Source organism: Cupressus sempervirens, chromosome 11, assembly GCF_028749045.1.
Source record: "Cupressus sempervirens isolate cs-2001-9-10 chromosome 11, ASM2874904v1, whole genome shotgun sequence".
NCBI classification, from domain to species: domain Eukaryota; kingdom Viridiplantae; phylum Streptophyta; class Pinopsida; order Cupressales; family Cupressaceae; genus Cupressus; species Cupressus sempervirens.
The window spans coordinates 659,259,290-659,281,988 of record NC_143128.1 but is presented as its reverse complement, the minus strand read 5'-3'; the positions used below and the strand labels follow the sequence as shown (position 1 = coordinate 659,281,988).

Here is a 22,699-nt window from a genome sequence, read left to right as displayed (position 1 = left end):
AAATGCTTGGTGGCGAAGTTGGGGTGGAAATGTTCCAAATCTGCAAAAACTTGCCCTTTGCATCTTATATCACCCGTGTAGCTCATTCAGTTTTGAGTGTAATTGGAGCTTATTCGAGGCCATTAATAGGAAAAAGTTAACACAGAGATGCCTCAATGACCTTGTTTATCTACATTATAACCTAAAGTTGCACATAAGAAAGGTAGAGTTAGCAGCAGTTGGTCCACTTGATTTGGATGACATAGATCCCTACTGTGATTGGACATTACAAAGGGACAGAAGTAGCTTCCAATGTTCACAGACAATGACATATGTCATTTAGAGAGGCGGGTTATGGAGGAGGGTGGATTCGCAATGGGATTAAATGACATTAATGAGGACATTCAGGAGTATGAGGGCACTGAGAGTGAGGAGGATACAGATGATGAGGAGGCATTGCTAGTGTCAGCAACATCTACATCCAAGATGGAAGTCTAGCCACGGCAACAACCACAACAGTCTTCTAGGACTAGACTCCCTCCCACTCCAATAGTTTTTACTAGAGCTATTGAGAAGGGAAAGAGGAAGATGTAGCCTATTTTGATATTGTACTTGACACGTGTATTTGCTTATAGTTTAAAAAAGACAATTTTCTATTTCTAATTTTATTTAGAGTTCAAACTATGGCCACGAGCTATCCGCATTCCATATGAGGATGTGTTTTTGTATCCTATTTGCATTCATATATACCTAGATCAGCTTGGTTGGTTTGTTTACTCATTTACTAACTCATTTGATACATCTCCTTATTGAATTTTGCAAAAAAATTAATACATTTCCAATTAAATTTAAGCAAAGTTTTAAGTTCTCGATATTTTTTCGAAAAGTTCTTGACTTATCTACGATATTTGCCAATATTTGTTTTTCTTGCCCTCAATGATAAGTTGTTAATAAGTTGAACTACAATTCAGACCTCAATTAAAAATAACTAAGCCACTAAAATTCAAAAGCTGCCTTAAGAAGATTTTTTGTGAGCCCCTAAAAGATAAAATACCCAAGAAAGGCTAGATGTTTCAAGGAAGTTATGACATGAGAGAATGACAATAATAAGCCAATGTCAGAAAACCCAACAGCAAATCAAATAAGACAATAGTCCCAAACATGAGAACTGAATAAGTCAACCTCAAAAGGTCACTAATAAACCTTTAGAAAACACCAATGCAAAACATATTTATGAAGCTGAGCTAGAAGACAATTAAGAAACTTATATTTGGAACACTTATAACCCCAATAGCAGATAAATACAAATCGAGCAATCTGACTGGTGAGCACTGGTTTGTATAAAATACTATAATGCAATCCCTTCATATCAATGCAAATATAAGAAAAATACTTTGATTCACCCCAGAGACTGCAAATATAAGAAAAATACTTTGATTCACCCCAGAGACTATCTCCTTCAATTCCTAGAATGATAAAAGATAAATGCTTACCACAATGAGGATGACCTTCAATAAAATAGCTGTCTGTAGTCCAAATCAAAAGAGTTTACAACCACAAGATTCCCCAACATAAGGAGAACTAAAACTCTTACTATTTCAATTCAAGGGTATTTTCGACCAGAGTGAACAAAAAGGCTACAGCCTCATTGAGATGATAATCATCAATAAAATTAGAAACAAATAGAGAGCCAAAATTTAAAACCCCCTATAGACTTAGTTATATGAATAAAAGAAAGAAGACTACAACCACCTTCTATTCCTCTTTTGTCACACTAGTATTTTCAGGTAAACAAGGATGGTATACTGAGAATGTATATGGGGTAGAGATTTTAAAAAGCAGTCATTATATTAGACAAATGCATCACACATGAATATCCTAGTCATTATAATAGACAAATAACCCTCGCACATATATGCTATCTCCTAAATGAGTTTGTAAGAGATAAAATAATGTCCAAAATAGAACTAAAAAGTTCTGATACACACAACAAATATTCAAATTAGGGCTCAAATTTAGTTAAGACAACTTACACTGCAACAAATATACAGTATGAATTAATAGTAATACCCATTGGACAGACTAGTTCCCAACTTCCTTCCAGGGATGGAAGAACAACATTTTTTATCGGAAAAAGAATCAGAGAATCTTTACAAAACGGATGAAAGAACAGGGGCAGGCGTCAAAGAAACAGCAAATTTCAGCATCCCTACTATAGGAATCAAATAACACACGTCACATATTCTAAAACTGAGTCAACTGCTTACAACATAGCTGATTTGAATAGCATTTATCTTGCACAGGAACAACTAGAATAGAGCAAAACTGGACATAGAAAGAAGAACAACATTAGTAAGCAATGACTGTGATATCATTCAGGCACAGTAAATCAACATCTCTGGTAGCAATCTTCCCACAAGTCGCAACCATTCTCAAAAGACTAAGCATGCAGCTGCTAACCAGGACAGTGAACTAATTTGTTATAAAATTCAGAAATGTAATTCAGGTAGATTCTTTGCAGACCCCAGCATCATAATTCTTTTACAGTTCAAGATGTTGAGTCTCAACTCTCAACCTTAATTAGAAAACTGATCAAACTTATTCAATTTATTGAACTTTACCATAAATGAAGACATAACACACAAAGAATCATGAAAAGTACATGTACAGAATTAAATTTTGGATGCCAACTGTTCAAGCGAGTTATTTTTTTAAATACAAAATATTTTTGGACATATAGTAATTGACCAAAATAATGCTAGAAAAATCTAGAAGATTTAAAATTGAAGAATACAAATTAAACAACAATAAACTATGAAGTAGAGGCTAAACACAATTTAGATCTGTCAAAACTTACATATGATTCCTCTAAGAGCTCAAACTTCACAAAAATTTCTCAAAGAAACTTAAATTTTCAATGGAACATAAAACAAAGGGTTTAGATAATAAACCACATCATTTTAAATTTACTGACTCATGTGAAAAGTTAGATAATAAACTTTACCACCAAAGCAAACAGACAAACAATTGAACACCATATTTTTTAAGTATTAGAACTAGAGAATCAGAAGGGAGCACAACACAGTGATAGATGTCCAAATGACAAAAAACATTTATACTGTTACAAGTGTGGTTGCACCAAAAGATCCAGCTATCAATGCTTGACACAGCCACTAGACTTATAGAATCTACCGGAGGCAGTTAGTCCCTTGTCATGAATCCCAAGGGAAACGCTGACTATTTTGCTAACAATCCCCCCTAGCATTACCCAAGGGGATTCAAACCTATGACCAAGCTCTGATACCACTTGTTACAAGTGTGATTGCCCTAGCACCAAAAGATCGACTTGTCGATGCCTGGTACAACTACAAGACTTATAGAATCTATAGGAGGCAGTTAGTCCCTCGTCGCAAGTCCTGATAGGGGAGCTGACCATTTTGGCAACAAATACATACAACTATGATGTCCTAGCCTACCCAGTAATTCAAATACACTGCTCAAAAAGACATAAAAAATGGAGTTATATACGAAGGCAGGAATGCTTTAGGTTAAATTAGCATATAAGCAAAGAAAAATATTCACCAGACAAATAAACTTCTCATTTTTAGTAATTACCAAAATACTAAAAAATCACAGACAAAACCATAATAGATATCAAATTCAATTCATCACTCAACAAACATATCTTTCCAAATGACCCTCACATTATAACCACCACAGAGAGATCTATCAACAAATTGAACTTGAGGCAAATGACCAATATATTAAGGGATCAAAAAGGTAAACGAAGTCGGTATTTTAGACCTATGAAGTAGAAAAACATATCAAGGAACTCCTCAGAAAAGGTTTTATCCAATCTTCCAAGCAACTTTTACAAACACCTATATAACATGTTTTTTAGAAAAGTTACAAATTGAAAGAAAGGTATCCATTCCCCAAAATAAAGGAAGCTTTGCCTGAACCTCTGCAAGATCAGCTGTATTTTACTATATCTACCTAAAAAATGCAGAACATATAGATACACATTTGACAAGCCACAAAACAATCCTAACATAAACACCCATAGTAGAACTACTGAGCCCAAGAAAACTATTTTCAATGCATTTGGTCTTCCTATCAGCTTCCTATAGAAAGCAACAATCAAGTTTTACAACATTCCAAAAAGTCAAAGACATGGAATGATAACATATGACCACTGAAATAACATGAACAAGGAAGAAACTCAGGAAAGCAGAATAAGAATATTTCGCTGAAAGGAATGCAAAATCTTGAAGAAGAAACTAGTGAATCTCATTTAATAAAGTCATAAACAAACTTACTTTTGGATAAAATCGCCACCAGCTTTTGCCAGAGAGTTGTAAGTTATAAATTGAAATTCTCCTGAGAGTCAAACCAAATAACTAAGCTGTGGACCCTGGGTCTGACTCCTGAGAGTCAACCCAAATAACTAAGCTGTGGACCCTGGGTTTGACTCAGATTTGGGTTCAGATTCGGATTCGCATATCCCCATACAACAGCTATATATATATAGGTATTTTCAAATACATACACGCATACATACATAGACTCATACATGTAACATGTTCAATGTCCATTCATCTCCATTCATCATTAGTTCAAAACTTCAAACATAAAATAATAATAAGTTAGAAGCAAGATACTCATAAATCCCTCATTGACAATAAAATTATAAATAAAATACCTGATATATCATATTCATAGCTCATATATCATACATACCTTCCAAGAAAAATGCTACAGCTGTAGAACAAAGCAAAAATGGTGACAAATGCTTGAGAGATGACTGAATGATCATCAAATGACCAAATTCATGCATGCTTAATTGGTCAAAATTAGGGTTTAGATGATTTTTAGATTTAAAAATAAATATAAAAATATCATGGGGAGGGGGCATTGTTGGGCACCCACATCCTTGGATGCCTGTGGATTCCTCCGGATTCCAGCAGGACTCCAGCTGGACATTTGGATACCCTATGGGTTCTGCAGAGCAGAACCTGCAGGGAATCCAAATGCCTGTCTAGAATCCAGAAGGAATCAGAATCAGCATGGTACCAGAATGAGGATCCAGAGCTGAATGCAAGGATCCGATAACTTAGCCAACTAGTTTCCAATTGACAAGTAGATGCACAAAGCTTTCCCTGACATATTATAAACCACTTGCAAACTACAACTACAGTCACGTGTTAAAATGCATCCACTGACCTGAGTGCAAATCTTTGCAGATTAAACTTTGTTTGTCTAATTCCACGGAAAACCAAACCTTTGAGAATTGAGTCTAGAGCTCTGGCAAGAGGTTTCGTATTGTGATCTACCCAAAAAAAATGACTTTCATCTTCAAAAAAAGCTACATCCTACATTAACAAAAAGAATTAAGAAAAATTATACTGATATAATCACTGCCATGATATCACAGTTAAGAATCTAAACCAAAATCACCCTCAGATAATGTGTGGGGAAAATGGTGGGAACCTTACTATTTTAAGAACATGGTACAGACATATTGGGTGACAGATGTTTATATTAGCACAGATTATTATCGTGGAGTACCACCAACCCGCCCCCCCCCCCTCTTCTATTTCAATCAATTGCTTATGTTTCAGTATACATGTAAGTCTAAATCCAATTTACTGTTGCTCTTCTAAGACCTCTGCAGAATTTTCTACTTCAAAAATACTTGTTGAACTATTTTCAAATACATAAAATTAATAGTTTTCATGTATTTCTTTATTTTTAATCAATTGATAGAATTTCAATGTACATTAAAATCTAATTTTTTTTGTATTGTTTCTCTTGTTACTAGAACCTCTTCAGACCTTTATAGATTGTTGATATTTCCACTTTTAAAAAGACTTGTTGACCTGTCATACAAATATAAAAAAACTACAAGCATCAGTGTATTTCATTAGTTCTATTAGCGCATGTCAACTAGATATCAACACACACACACACACACACACATATAAAGAAAATTGCTACCAAGGGGGTCGCTCCCATTAATATTAATCAAAGAATAGAGAAATTACAGAGATCCATAAGTTCCCATGAAGAGGAACCAAGCTACACAGGGAGCAGAGACAGAATTGAGGGAGAAGCAAAGAAACCGAAGGTCATAGTGTGAATGGAATAATCCATATCACCAATAGAGCACATGACACTCCAAAGGCTTCATTGACCAATACACCGCAGCCATAAATGTCTACACTAAAGATAATGCAGAAGATTCAAAATGGGCAGATGAAGCTTCCAAGCCACATATGAGTTGGATATAATGGAAACATTGAGCGAGCACACCATGACTCGGGCACAGATTTCATCCGAAGCAGGAACAGATGTGAAGAAAACCAGCATGAAGAGCACTAAGAACTGCAACCATATTATCCTTCCCCAAAGGAGCCAAGCAAACCAAGGCATCAGAAGAAACACTGAAATAGCCACACCATCCTTTAAGAAGAATCAATCATAGGCAACTCCGAAGAGCATAAAATCCTGGAGAAAAGCAACATTGCATGCCAGAAGAGCCAATTGGTCTCTGCATATGCACCGATTGTTAAGGGCAATGAGGCCCCTAACAGTCCTGTTCATTATATTCATTTTTTGGCGGAAGAGGGACCAAGCCCCCTTCGAGTGCGTAAGATAGGAGCTAATTGACTGTTGATCTCCCAATTGGGCTTCCTATATATTAATATATAGGAAATTCCCTTTACATGGGAAATGGAGACAATAAGAAAATTCATCTGAAGTATCCCAATGTCCTAAGAAATCATCATGTGCACGTGTGATGGGTATATTTTTCCAAAATGGGGGCAAGTATAAGGGAACAACATAGATATAAGTTTGTATCACTTTGAGGCTATGTTTCACTTATATGTGGGCATTTTTAGGTCACATATTTCATTAAAAAGATAATTGTGATTTGTTTGAATATTCCCAAGCCAACAATTTAAACCAAGACAAACACGTGTTTCCAGTGAATTGTAACTGATCGTAGTAAGTATGCATTTTATAATGAGAAGAATGCTTCCTTAGAAATTACAAGTCTATCATGATTTATAAATGTACTGCTGATGAAGATCTACATACAACATTCCCATATTTGTCAATGCACTAATGATCCAACCAAATGTCTACCACTACAAGTTTTCTTATGACATTAAGCAATCTTAAGAATGTCTCGTAGAATTTACTGTGGACTAGGAGCCCTTTTTACAGTGGATCATTTAAAATCATTCTTTTTATTGGGCATAATGAAGCATCACTTATTCAGAATTCTTATTGCAAACTGTTGATACACACAACTTAATGATTTTTATGGATTAAACTAGCACAAAGTGGACTTGGTCGATGTCTTCGAAAGGTTATAGTAAAATAAAACAATATATCAAATGCAGATAAACATATCCTGATCTGCACAATACAAGATAATTTAGAAGCATTTCCATAGGCTTCAAGAATTTGATACAGCCAAATTACCACTCTTTAAGCTGTGATCAATTTTAATATGCCTATTCTGCATTGGAACTTATACTAATATCAGTATGACATCAAGAAATAACATTAACTTAACTTTAGTTTAATTGTCACCTACCTCCCCTGCAGCTATGGTGATGACATGTGGAGTGAAGCCAATACCTGCTGAGCCTACCACCCATTCCCCTAAAGTAGACATTTTGAAAAACATCATCAGTACCTTATAAACGAAGGCAAAAGAATTAGCATGTAAAATTTGACCAAAATTGAACAAAACCTTTATAACCTGCCTCAAGATTGTCCTTATCATAAAGTTTTGACAATGAGTTATTCAAAGCATTAATACAGTGAATTATTTTGAAAGAGAAAAGACTGAATTCTATATTGGTTAAGCTTTTGTGTGAACAGTATGAGAAGAATATAGATTATCTAAAGGGATGGAATCCAAAGTTTGTAATAACAATGAATGTTAGGCAACAAAATTTGCATGCCAGAGAGTATTGCAAGCCTTAGTAATCAAGTTGCTGCATATATCTACTAGTTGATATAATATCTTTATGCCATTTTATATTGAATCACAATAGTAAGTAGTTGTAATAAAAAGTAAAAAATCAAAATCAACCAAGAAATAATGTGTACCAATGTTAGTAATTTAGCTATAGATTAGATTCATACATAAGTTGCCTAAAGCAAATCTGTCAAAATGTATTAGCTTCCAATGGAATATCTCCTTGCAAAGACTTTACCGAAGACATAAAAAGTATTACCAATCTATATTTGACTATTCTCTATTTTTAGTTTGGTTTTTAGTCTGCTGTTCTTAGCATTTCTTAATTGCTCTATTAATGGTCAAGGGTTTGCCGATTTTTCCTCAAAATGCTGGCAGTTGTTCTCTTCATGTCTCTGTCTAAAGGGAAGGGCAATATCATTATCCAACATCAAGTTGGACGTTTTATGACAATTTCTGGTCAGAGGTTTAGCAAATTGTAGCAGGGTTAGTGGCAGACTTATCTCAGTAGCAAAGTTAGTTGCAGGCTGTGTCTTTTGTTACAGAGCATTCTAAAGAAGGGAGCACCCTTCTCCATTCTTTTCTAGACAAATTTTGGCTACTCTTGGTCATTGATACTGTGCACATCCAGGGAGGGTCTCAGATGCAGAAGACAGTTCAAAAATATTTGTGACCACAAGACATGTACAGACTTCTGTAGGGTAGTACGATGAGGGAGGGTATTAGAATATTCTCTATTTTTATTTTACTTTTTGCTCTGTCATGCTTAGCATTTCTTAATTGCTCTATTAATGGTCATCTTAGTTTAAGTTAACACTATCTTTAGTCTTGCTATTTTTAATGCTTCAGTCTTGTAATCTTCATTCAAGGAGCCTTAGTCTCCTTAATTTAATACATTGGATTGCATCAAATATTTGAACAATCTAGACCCTGAACATCAATAGGGCCTTAAAACGTGTGCTAGCCAATTTTTTTTGAGAATAGCTGCATCCTCCACTTTGAATGGACTTGCTACCCCATACATCACACATGTCACAAAAGTTAAGAGGGGTAGCAATACCCAACACATGAAGCTACCACCATTATGCTTGTGATGCAACTTTCCACAGGTTATAATTATTTGTAGTATGAGTCATTCGCTTGTACTTCTTGTAATGATCCCATCTTTTGGCCTTCACGTTCTTTTAGTAGTTGACCAAGTGTGTGTGCGTTAGCCTTGTTCTACATGGTCCCAAGGGCTAACGAAGGGTTTAATGGGATCCTGGAGTGTTTTGGCCTAGTCATTTCCAGTTTGGGTCAAAACGAAGTTGATTTACTCAGTTTCAAGCGTACTTACTATTTTTTAGTAAGTCGGCAGGACACAGTGCAGGTCAATTTTTGTGATTGGATTCGATACTCCTCGATGAGAGCTTTCCGATGAGCTATCACTCGCATTATTCGGAGTCCGATTGCTAATACATTTTAATGCCTGAAGTTTTGTTAAAGTAACGTCTAATTTAAAATATTAAAGTGTTACTTTAATATTTATTTTATGGTGATGTGTACCCAAGGGAGACATAAGGGGTATTTTAATATATGTTTTATATATTACACATCTTTTATCCCACATTGCCCATATGAGTTGAGCGGACCCTTGGAAATAGAATAAAAGGAAGCATTTGTGGCTTCATTAGACAGGTTGAATATGAGAAGAAATTGGTGTGTGAGTTGCAGCTTTGTTCTTGGCATTTGAGGACGTCTATCCTCTTTTGTAACATTCTAGACGTCATTCCCTTGGGGTTTGGCCTTTGGAATTCTTTCTTATTGGCTTCATTATCAGGCAGTTTAGTTGCATTTCCGGCTACAGGCAGAATTGATATTTTGCTCATATCTTCTTCACTACTTGTCCGACGCTTATGCCGCTTGGAGGGAATGGTATTATGAAGGTAGTGGACTGATTGGAGGACAAAGTATTGTAGCAGCAAGTTCGAAAGCATGGGCTGGAGTATTATGTCAATACTGCTGAAGTAATTAGTGAGTTGATAAATCTGCCATGTATTTGGTTTTATGAATTCTGAAAATAACATTTTATTAGCAGCCGTTCATTTCCACTTTGCATATTATTGTAGTTTCTTTCTTGTTTATGTTGTATGATACCAATTCCATGCACGAAACACAACAAACAAATAAACGTTTGATTTCCGAAGTTATAAGGGGTTTTAAGAAGTTGAATGCAAACTGTTTGACATAATTCCTTTCAGCAATTTGGTTTAGTTTTTTGGGACATCCAGGGGTGCCCATTACACTTCTCTCCTTTATCTAGTTTGTCTCTAAGCTTTCTTTAATAGCATTTGAAATATGAGCGATGAGGTGTCAGATTCATCGAAGTTATTAAAGCCAACGTGCTTTCAATAAACAATTTACTTGCATATCCTCACTAAACTAGTTCTAGTAACTTTAGGCCTCCAGTAGTATCTTTGAGTTTTTCTGAGCCTTTGTAAACATCCATTCTCTAGATCCACATTTTCTTTACAACTAGACCTTATTAATTGCACTTAAATTTTGCTATATAGAAATTTTAACATGTTATCTTCTTTTCTAAGTTTCTCATGCTTTTGTAGAAATCAGGACATTGCTTGTAGATTGCAATTAAGATTGTCTTTAAAATGCAAGATAGCAAGATGTCAGTATCTTCCATTGTATGGTTCAAGTAGCTTTAACCCGAATTGCAGGCTATCCAATCCCTTCAGACTTCAGAGTCCAGCTTCTTTTTGCATTCATCACTCTATAAATCTACCTTGCTGAATCATGGGACTTTTCCGGGCATTTCCGGGTATGAAACGTACTGGAATCTGATTCTGAAATGAATCTCCAGTGGATACACACCTGGTATTTCTGTTTTAAATGCTGAAACGTTTAGTGATTTTAGTTTGATCATTTAGATATTTTTAAGACCTAGGTTCCTGATTAGCAAACCCTGAACTTATCTATCATGAGATTCTGGGTTGATCTTTTTGATATAGAAACCTGAATTTAATTAGAATGATATGTTTCAAAATTTGAAATTTGTAATGGTTTTGTTTATGTATAGCTATATGACATTCTAAATTTAGCTCTATTTTAAAATTGTATGTATATATATACATATTAATTTGTATGAACGTACCAAAAACATACCCAACCCTCTACAAAAAATTATGCCGTACCAATGTTTCATAGCCACATACCAGTACCCATTCTCATTCCCATTCCTGATGCAGCAACTTAGCCATAAATCATAATGTTAATAATAGATAGCTTCAAGGTTTAAGTTAGCTTAAATTTCATGAGCTATGCTGTAATAAATTTGCTATCAATTTCAATTTATAATTGTTTTCTGATATTTTCTATTGAGATTTACGAAGAGTCTAATGGTTCAAATTCCTTTCTGCAATATGTTGTGAAAACTGTTGTACTTTGATTACAGCCTGAAGAGATGCTTCTTAATATTGTTTTAAGTTTCTTCACAAATAAATAATAAGTACTTGTGAGCCATTTACGCACAAGTATTAAATCCTTAACTTGCTAAAGACATATGCATTAATGCATGAATCTCCAGATTTTATTTATAATTTTCCTCTCGATAAATTCAGGCTGCTTTATTGTTATGTTGACAAATGGATATTTTATTTGAAGTTCAGTTCATATAGCAAAGAGCAAAAAATTCGAAACAAGCAAAAAGTAAGTCACTTTGAATATATTCTGATTAATAAGCGCATAGACAAACAGTTTATAGCATTTGGCACCATTGCCTATGGAAATCGTCTTTTCGGGCTTCAAAAGAAAACAGATCGTAGAATCAGAAGATGCAGAAGTATAAAGATGGAAACACTTTTGTTTTACGAAAAAATGTAATTCAAGTACAGTAGTACTTCATTAAAATGAAGAAACATTATAACTTGATATCTCATATCATTAGAAGACCCTGATTAAAATGAAGTCAGGATACCTACTCTGTTGTATTAGACATACAATGTAAGGCATTGAAAATTTTGCACCTAAGAACTGTAAGTTGCAATTACAATGGGAATTCCAATTATGTTACACCAGTAAAAATCTGTTTTTGTATGTCTAAATACTAGGATACCCATTCGTGCCCTGTAGCCTAGGATGCAGAAGCGGATGCGGGATGCGTCTGGAAGCGCGTTGGATGCTGGCAGGTATGTTTATTGAGTGCTAACTTCTGTTTACTGACCAAATCATTACCCAGAACTCTGTCACAGTCTCAGTCACTGCCCAAAACTCAGCTACGGGCCTGGTACAGGCCTCAATCATCTTGTACGACACCCTTAATGGAGTATTTCAAACTTGTATGGAACTTCTATAGCAGTCCCTAACATAGACAGCTTCCTCTGTGGTAGATAAGCCATATACAGCAGTTAGCACTCAATGAACTCCCAGCAGATAGACATTTATATATTGCCCTGTGTGAGCAATGTTGGGTGTTTTGTGAGGGACAGCAAATAGATAATTATATATATAATGTCTAGCAATATTATATATAGAGAGAGAGGCATCCATACGCATTCGCATCCCTCAAAAAAAAATTCACGCTTCTGGCATCCGCTTCCGAGTCCGCATCTGAATCGGTAACTTAGTCTAAATATGATTCAAACAATGTAAAATAGTGATTAAGTTAATGAACAGAACAGAAAAATGGCAAATATTGAATGATCAAAGTTTAAGGATATGAAACATGCTCCACTAACACATCAAAACAATGTTGTGTACATGTTGTGCCGCACTCACAATTTGTGCATCCACAATGTCAAATTGGATGATTTTTCCTTTTGACAGTAGGGATTATGCTAAAGCTTCTTTCTAGATTTAGTTTGATGCTAGTATATTTATATTTTTTTATAGAGCTAATTTTGCCTTTTCATATAGATTTTTCCAAAAATATATACTCAATTTTGGCAGCATACTTGGAAGCATATCAAATAGTGTTAATTGCAATAAAATTCAACTATATCAGGACGATGACATGTGACCACATCAATAGAGAATAACTCTCTATTCTCAGAGTTACAAATAGCATATTGGTGCATATTGGCATAAAACAGCTTCTTGTAAACCCCAGACAATTGAATCACACTTCCAATACAACTACTGCCATTAGATTATCTGGTTGCCACAATGCTTCATGAATCAATATTCAACACAAAGAGCTTCCACAAATCAGTTCTAAGCCCTAACTAGTTCTTTCCAATATTCAAGTAATAGTAACTTTCCCTCCAAGCAAAGTTGCATGGATACGGATACGGATAGAAATACAGATATGGTATTGGGTACAGATACGGCCATTTTTTAAGATCCCCAATATGGATACAGCTGGATACGACATTAATAAATATCACATATACACATATTTATCACAATTTTCTAAGTAATTGGAAGAGTTTTTCATTACTTCAAGTTCAAAAACAATACTGACACACAAATGCTACATAAATATTTATAAGTTAATTTAACACTTTACAATATGCAAAAATACTAGAGTTGCATTAGAAGATAACCCAACAAAATGGGTTGCTGGATAGAAAAACATTCTATTTGTCTTTCTCATTTGGTGCAGGTTTTGTTCATACCATTTTTTTTAAAATAATTGTATTACTAAAGTTTTTTAAATTAAATTTGAGAAGATTTACGCTAAATATTTTCAAAATCAAATTATGTAGTATTTGGCACAGTTGGAAAATCAAGTTTTTTTAGTCAGACATGGGTACAATATTCAATGTGTATGTAGGCAATATCGGATAAGTTTCCAAATTGGATACGGGGATATGTGTGCCCAAGGAGGGACAAAGGAGTTTCTAGCAACTCTACCTCCAAGACATGGCAGTTGAAAAAAGTTATAAATAAGAAAAGCAATCACCTTTGTCAAGCCTTCAAACTAGGCAACATCAAGAATGACCAATATTTCTAAACAAATTGTGACCCCCCAAATATAGGCATGTTTGAATTTGACTTGAATAAAAAGGCAATCCTCTAGTCAATCTGTACAGAGGGATCAAAGGGTTTTATGTTTCCAGCAATCTATTCATTAATTATAAATTTATAATACATACACAACATCGAAAATGAAAAGTAGATTTTTTTCCACAGCAAGTCAAATTGTGATATTGCTATCAAGATTCAACTGAGTTTTTTCGAGTCAAACTCATTGACCCATGTTTTCATGAGTAGTAGTTCACATGAACCCATCCCACTACTACTCTAGCTTGAGCACACTTAACTAAGGAAATTTCCTCCATGGTTAAACCCACTCTTCTTGCTACTACTCCAGCTTGAGCACGCTTAACTAAGGAAATTTCCTCCATAGTTAAACCCACTCTACTTGCAAGAAGAGTGGGTTTAACCATGGAGGAAACTTTGTAATTAAGTGCGCTCAAGCTAGAGTAGTGGCGGGATGGGTGACCTTCTCAGAAGTCTTGGTGCTTCACCTTTGTGAGCATCACCTAGAGGCAATGAATGATAAGTGCTCCATTCATTCTCATGAGAGTCGGGTTCATGTGAACCGCTACTCATGAAACATGGGTTAATGAGTTTGACTCAAAAAAAATACACATAACATTGAGGAAGTTTTAGTAGATCTATTGAAAACATGCCAAGCGTCCCTTAGGGTATATAAAGGGACCATATCTAGGAATCTCATGATACATATACCCTAATCTCATACCAAAAGGCATCCACCATTGTATGACTATTGATCCGAATTCTAATAGATACCAAAAGGGTAACATAGCAAATGACATTTATCTTGTGTATAAGGTGGGAACAATAACCAAACCCAAGAAATTGAATGTCACGCTTCCTGGTGGTCTCTCAAATCAATTTGTCATGTAGTATAATTAAAATGGATTCAATAATATAGAATAATTCGATTGAAAGATTCTTAGCTCTCAAATATAACTTGGAAAGCATATTATAATAGGCTTGGGGATTGCTTGATTTCTTTGTCGACTTTGAATGCCAAAGTTGCTTTCAAGTTACAAATATGGCACAACTCTTTGGCTGACCTTTCTATTGACAAGCTTAAAGACACTCATTTCTTCTAAGTCCCTTCAAATGTGCCATGGGGAAAAAATGATTACACTTTGGGAGGATGGGAGAAAACTATAAGCTTCTCCCTCATGTGAATCATTTGAAAATCCATCTATTAATGCCCATGTCTCGATGGGTTCACATTTATTCCATGTCACATATAAGGGTAGCATAACCATCATTTTCGCTACATTGGGGGGCAATTAATCCCCCGTGATTTATATGAAGAGCAGTCATAAGACTCTTCGCTCTTGCCTTAAGCTAATTCCCAATGGTTTGGTAGCAATTTTGTCAAGGGCAGTATTTATTGTAGAGCTAAACCATGTAGCATTTTATTAGAATTCAACTATATAGTTTTTGAGTCAAGCTCATTGATCCATATTACACAAATAAGGATTCACAAGAACCTACTTCTTGTAAGGATAAATAGTCCACTTTGTGCTCAATGCAACTAGATGATACTCATAAGGGTGAAGCGTCAACACTTATCAAAAGGTCACCAATCCCAAGGGTGAAGTACCAAGGTATACTAAAAAGGTAAGTTCCCAAAAAGCCCTAATGCTTCACCCCTATGAATATCACCTAGATGCAATGATTGCGAAGTGAACCATTCATGCTCGAGAGAAAATGTTTCTTGTGAACCCACTATTCAAGAATTATGGGTCATTAAGATTGACTTAAAATATGCATTTGAATTCTCATAAAACATCACAAGCAATCAATATTAATTCTTTAAGGTTTTGGTAGGTAGTTTTTTATTCATGTATGGTGACTTCATCTCTATGTTGTATTGAATCCTGGCTCCTTTGTAGGTTGAGAGTCTTGATCCCCATCTATTGCTTCCCCTCACAAACAATGGAGGGGTGGAGTGTACTTGCATTTAATGACATGGGAGATAGCATTCTCTAGATATATCTCCAAAATTAAGTTTTGACAGGTCTTTTGTCTCAACAAGGATATCGTTTAGAGGCAATCTCAATGTTGCTTGGTGATGACTTCATCAATGGCAATGACTTGGACTATAGAACTTATTTTCATGCTCCAACTCTTAGAAATTGCACTATAGTCCTCTCCTTAGCCTATTCCACATTAAACCTAGGTATTAGAATGCCTTGAAAATAATCTGAAAGTGGTTGAGCTAGATGCCACCAACAAAGTTTGTGTGCCCATTAAAGTTCACAAGGAATTGAAAGAATCTTTTGATACACAGGCTACTAAGCTAGGCCAAGGATGATTGTTTTTGGCCCATAGCTCTAAGACATTTATAATGAGGTTGGACTATAAAAGCATTCAACCTCTAGTTAAATTAACTGTTAAGGGTCACCTTAATAGCATGGTGACAATGAAGGCCATTGAAGTCTTGATTATGGCTTCACATCTAGATCCTCTACTAGTGTTCAAATCAATGGGCACAAATGCGAACCTGCCTCCAACTACTCGTGATACTTTAACCCCCCGTTACTCTACAAGCCCAAGATCTCCTATGAGCCACAATGCATCTTCAATGGCCAACCTAGACTAAAGACTATGGTAAGGATCATTTCAAGTCGGTGGATGCCTTTGCATTATTGCGTTAACTGGTTTCCTACTTTTGATGCATAATTTATGTGAGTTAGGTGAAATTTTTATCATAGTATAATGTCATTTGATCGAATGTTGTTTCTTGACCATGAGAATTGTCTTTCTTGTTTGCTACAACGATAATGTCATTTGATCGAATGTTGTTTCTTGACCATGAGAATTGTCTTCCTTGTTTGCTAGAAGGACAAGCATATTCTTGCCCATTGATATATGGTCTCAAGCCGGACTTCTTACTATTTATCTAGCTTGGAATCTATGATAAGCTGCCCGCCATGCAATTTTGGGCATGAAATAAGTTTGAAATATGTTGACAAAAGGCCATAAAAGTTATTTTCTAGCACAAAACTCTACAACCTGCATCACTATTTTTTCTAATTTTACTATAAAGAGTGTGGGCCCTGTCCACTATTTATCAATTAGATAAATATTTTTATGCCATGAATGTGTATGATGTGCAAAACTTATTGTGTAAAATTCATTATTCATTAGCTTAGCTCTTTATTATATTATTGGGCTATGATTCATCATGTATTGAATTTATCATAGCATTAAGCTATATGATTCAGTATGCATTGCTTAATCATATTGTTTAGTTTTAGTTTATGGTTGAATGTCTTTCTTAGCTGAATTTCAACTGTAAAACTGACAAAAACAACTGTGTTACAAGCCATAAGTACCACATAGATATAGTCCTTAGAAGATAACACTGATGACTAAACTTGCAAACTTATTATAACTATTATTCCTACAGAAAAAACATTTGTTTAAAAATCAATACCAAAGAAGCACTCAAAGGGATTTACATTGCACTAGTTTAGTTGAATAGGCAATGAAAGAATACAGTAATTAGGTTTCAAGCCCATCTATTGTTAAGAGGATATAAAAGTTGACAATGCTTGTGCTGAAACTGTAACTTGCAAACTTGTATTGCAATTATGATTGTAAAAAATGTACCTTAAACATTAACATCTAGCAAGACTCAAAGATAATATTAATGGCTAAACTAGTTTGACCATAAGTTAGGCAGAGACCATTATAGGTTTTGGCAGTTTTGCAGCCAATATGTATGATTGCATAGCCAACACAGGAATTACAAGTCTCACAAAAAATTGCCCCATGAAAGCAACATTTTGAAGCCAAAAATTATTTGCATAACTAACATACTTTCATTGTAAAAATTATCTGCTGCAAGGTCAAAACAATTGGATCTAAAGGATCATAGTAAGAAACAGAATCGCCACATGCAAAAATAGAAGTAACATGTTAATTCCAAAATCAAATAAAAGTTAGCACATCTAAGCAGAATGCTAGAATTTAGATTCTTGAGCTGTTCGACACCAACTCAAAACACTACACTGTAAATTAATTTGGTAGAAAAAATGTAACCTAAGCACTAGAAACACATTTGTCAATTGTTTTCTTGTCTCTGCCGTATGGACCAGACAATATAAATGATCAAATATAGTCTGACTCAACGTTGGAAAGTACAAATAACAGATGTTGAAGATGACATAGTTACATTACCAAAACCAAAACAGGCAGTCAAAACAATATTGTTCATAAAGCATTATCACTTTCAACCTACTCTAGAGACCTAATTTAGATATATCAAATCATTGTAGAGATCTGCTTTAGATGTTTGAAATAATGCTGACTCACTGCACAACTTTCTCAGTTTTCCAACTACCTAATGAGACCTGTTTTAGATTTTTCATACTTTAAGAGATCTATAAATTTTTCTTAAAATTAAAACCAAAACAGGCAGTCAAAACAATATTGTTCATAAAGCGTTATCACTTCCAACCTACTCTAGAAAGCTAATTTAGATAAATCAAATCATTGTAGAGACCTGCTTTAGATGTTTGAAATAATGCCGACTCACTGCACAACTTTCTCAGTTTTCCAACTACCTAATGAGACCTGTTTTAGATTTTTCATACTTTTAGAGATCTATAATTTTTTCTTAAAATTTAAGATCCATCTTAGGTTTTTTAAAATAATGCAGTATTTGGTTTTTCAAACTCCTTTACGCTATTTTAGAAATTTCAAGTTTGTGTAAGAGACCTATTTACTCGGAATGAAATGCACAAACATAACATACCTCTTCTGGAATTCTCAAACTATTTTAGAGACATGCTACAATTTTTCCTTACCATTGCAGATCTATCTTAGGTTTATGAAAATATGCAAAGATTACATTATTCAAACTCCTTTAGACCATTTTAAAATTTTCATACTGCTTAAGAGACGTATTTTAACTTTTAGATTACTCAGAACAAAATGCAGAAACAGAGAACAGCCCTGTTTTGGAATTGCCAACTATTTTGGTGAGCTATTTTATATTTTCAAAATACTTTATAAAACGTTTTAAGATAGTTCAAACTTTATAAAACAAAAATACCTATCAGCTTACATTTGTTCCAGTATTTTGTTCTTACCTATGAGGCACTGTTGTTCCTTGACTGAAGTATGTTTGATGACCATAGGGTTGCCCTTACATTTGTTGACGCCTAAAGTATTTAACTAAAATTTAAAAGTCTAAGTAACTTCAAACTATTTTACAGACCCCATTTAACATTTTCCTAGCTATTGTAGAGATGTGTTTCAGATTTTTCCAACTCAAGTATAGTAAAATGAATAAAGCTGTAAGATACCGTCCAAGGAAAATAAATAATGCAAAGTTTCAAGAGAAATGCTAAATTTCAAAAGCTCGAGCTATCTACAAGCTGGTAACTCGTTCACTGATTTATGTTAAAGTGCCAGCACAGAGCTTACATTGTAAATCATTTTTTATTTACAAGACAAACACACAGGTGTTTATGCTGTCAACAGTTGTTTAATCAGCAGCATACAATAAAATACTTGTGTAAATGTCCAACTTTAGTTTGAGCACATGTTGGGCAGTGCTACTAATAGGTTTCGCGGGCAACAAGTACAGTTGCATCACTAACAGGAGCAGTTATGAAATATTGTGCATTAAGTTGCTATTACAGAATATAAAAGCCTAAAAAATAAGGTTCCCAAACTATTCTAGGGACATTCTATTGGGGAATATTAATTTTTTTATTGAAGCTGTGACATGCACTCCAAACAACCAAATTAAAATAAATAATAACAGTAATTGTAGAAGAAAATCCACATCAAAATACCAGTTTTATATGACAAATTTTTTCATGCATAATGACCTCCCTCGAGTAGAGGTATAAAGCTTGCTTGGCACTGAACTCTCCACCCTAATATTTAAAATTGGGTATTTAGTCATTATCTTGGTAATAAAAAACTACATGGTCAAATCCAGAAGAATATTGACTAAAACCCAAAATGGACCATAAAAATTTTATGATTGGTTATTGGGTAGTTTTACTGTAAATGTAAATCCACTCAAAATGATGTTTAGGAAGTTGTTTGCAAACTTAAAATGTAGCAGAATTCAATGGCTTAGAAAATGAAGCTGCCTCGCATCAGCACTTAGACTTTTAAATTTTAGTTAAATACTTTAGGCGTCAACAAACGTAAGGGCAACCCTATGATCATCAAACATACTCCAGTCAAGGAACAACAGTGCCTCATAGGTAAGAACAAAATACTGGAACAAATGTAAGCTGATAGGTATTTTTGTTTTATAAACATATATTGAGAAATTTCTACTACTGATACACTATCGTGTTCGTGTGATGTATGCAAAGTTTCAAATACTCACACGACAAATAATGCGATCTAAGTTAATCCAAATCCTCACGAAAATATACGGCAGTTTATAATGCGATCTAAGTTAATCTAAATACTCACAAAAAAATACGGCAGTTTTCATGAAGCTCACAAAGTAATATGTAAGTCTAAGGAGATGCTAACCCTTTCAACCCGATACAAGAATCTACGCAGTTTCAAATCATACATAGCAATAACGTGGTTTCAGTGGGTTGAAACTTAAAATGCTTATACCGCTCCCGTAAGGAGATCCGCAACTTAAAAGGCAAGTCTTGGACGATGTGTGAACCATTGGAATATAAATAAGGCACCTCAAAAAAAGAGGACACTATTTACTGCGACATCAAGAAGAATTAAAGGTGCTACAGGCAGGTTATGTCCTGAACTGTCAGAAACTAACCGCACTCCGGACTACAAACGGATGAAGAGCTCAGGCGTTAAAACATGCCTACATCAAATGATAGGTCCCGGTTCGAGTCCTGGGCTATCTAAAGAAAATAAACTCGTACATCTATGATATTAAGTACATAAAACCTGACCCACAGGTTTATTTCCAGAAACTCGAAATCAAATAGAGGAAAAGGGGAAGAAGTAAAATAAAAATAACAAACGCGTAGATGAAAAAAAAAATGCGAACCAAAATATATGGAGCTGTTTTACAGTAAAAATGAGTTGAGAGTAGCTACCGAGCGCTGCGAGGCGCTGCTTTTTACCGGAGCCAGGTGGCCGCCCTCTACCCCGCTTCTGTAGAGGAGAAGAATAGCTTCCTCCTGGACTTGAAGACGAGTACGGCGTGAGAGCCAATGCCATGCTTCCATCTGGCCCATACTTCCTAGGCCTCCCTCTCTTTTTCTTTCCTGAAGAATCAGTCCCTCCTCCCATACCAATACTCATACTCATACCTCCCGGAGCTCTGTTCATATTTATCTGCGACATTAGGGCTGCCGTCGCGCTTCCAGTCACAGGCACAGCTACAGCTGGAGCAGGGGAGTTCAAGTTAGGGTTAGCAGCACCGCTGGTATTAGTAGTATTATTATTCGCAGTTGCGTTGCTGTTGCTGTTGCTGTTGCCGTTGTTGGCATTATTGTTCATGTTGATGTTACTCCCAGCTGTGTTTGGCGGGGGGGCTCGAACCACCGACGGCGTGTGTAAAGCGGACGAACCAGTCGGCATGGTGCTGCTGGACTGTCCAGACGGAGGCATTCCCATAGCTTCTCTGCCTTCCATTCAATACATACATACGATTTCAAAATACACGTCCACAGATCTCAGAATACGATGTCTCAGCTACAAAGAAGCGCCATTTTAGAGCTGCTTCACTATTCCATTTCAAAACACCCAGTGGCGCCACAGAAATAAAAACACTAAACAGATCTCTTCCACAAAACAAACATAAATCAAACAAACAAATTACTGTAACTCCTCTCTTACAGATAACAAACTGAAAAGTGCCGCCCCCGCCTTCTAAATTAAATGCAACACTGTAAAAGCTTAAATTGTACTGCAGAGTAATAAAAACTGTGCCTTTTAAATTCTGATTTATCAACCGAACCTGCTGATAATTCACGTGATTGTCCACAATTTCTCTGTAATTATCTCAAATCCTGAGCATCATCGGCGCGCAGTACGAGGCAGGCTAATTTATTTTTTATTGCGATTTTATCAAACCCCAAAAATACCCTACATTATTTGATAATTAAATATAATAACGAAAACTGCAAGAAACCTTTTAATTTTAAAAAATTGCAAGAGGGAGGCAGCTATATAATTTTTTTTTGCGGAATATGATTTGAAAGTCAAAGTAATCGCCACTTAAAGCTGCCAAAATAAAAAAAATATCTCGTCGGCAATCGCTTTTTAAATGTAATTTCTAGCTCGCTATTAAATTCGTTTAAGTTTTTCAAGCGCAGAACGGAACTCCAGATAACAGAACTCCGTTTTCTTATATGCAGGACTCACTTTGTTTTCTTTCAAGATGAACGTGAATTTTTAAATGCATTTTTTCAAAAGGCGGTGTTTGAAAACGACAAGGAGAAAAACCCCGTTTGCACCAAGTGAATCTTAAAATGACTTGATTCTAATGCGAGCCACGTTTGGATATACATTGTTCTGTTTGCAGGGAAATTTATGCGTTGTATATGTTTATCCTTCCTTTGTCATTTCAAATCAAAGTGAAATCACTTGTAATCATTTCAAATTTGTGTTTACCATGAATTGCAGCCTATACAACATACTTTTAAAAGTTGGCCATTGGCCTAACCAAAAAATTGTTTTACTTTCTAAAGTGTCTTTTCTAAAGTGGGGTTATGCATTGTTTATCAAAGCTAATTTCATTATTATATTTCCTAATCAAAACTTTAAATTGTGCTCTAC

At 35.1% G+C, this 22,699-nt stretch overlaps 1 protein-coding gene across 1 annotated transcript in view; it reads right to left on the bottom strand.

Annotated features, from left to right (window-relative positions):
- LOC149531500 (AT-hook motif nuclear-localized protein 10-like) overlaps nucleotides 1-22,399 on the bottom strand; it is a 35,820-nt gene extending 13,421 nt beyond the window's left edge. Inside the window, exons 1-2 of the mRNA XM_089811759.1 lie at nucleotides 21,013-22,399; nucleotides 7,586-7,653 (exon numbers count right to left, since the gene is read on the bottom strand). Of these exons, the coding sequence (XP_089667885.1) occupies nucleotides 7,586-7,653; nucleotides 21,013-21,553 (609 nt within the window). The 5' untranslated portion in view covers nucleotides 21,554-22,399. The remainder of the gene's footprint in view (nucleotides 1-7,585; nucleotides 7,654-21,012) is intronic.
- Between the last annotated feature and the right edge of the window lie 300 nt (nucleotides 22,400-22,699).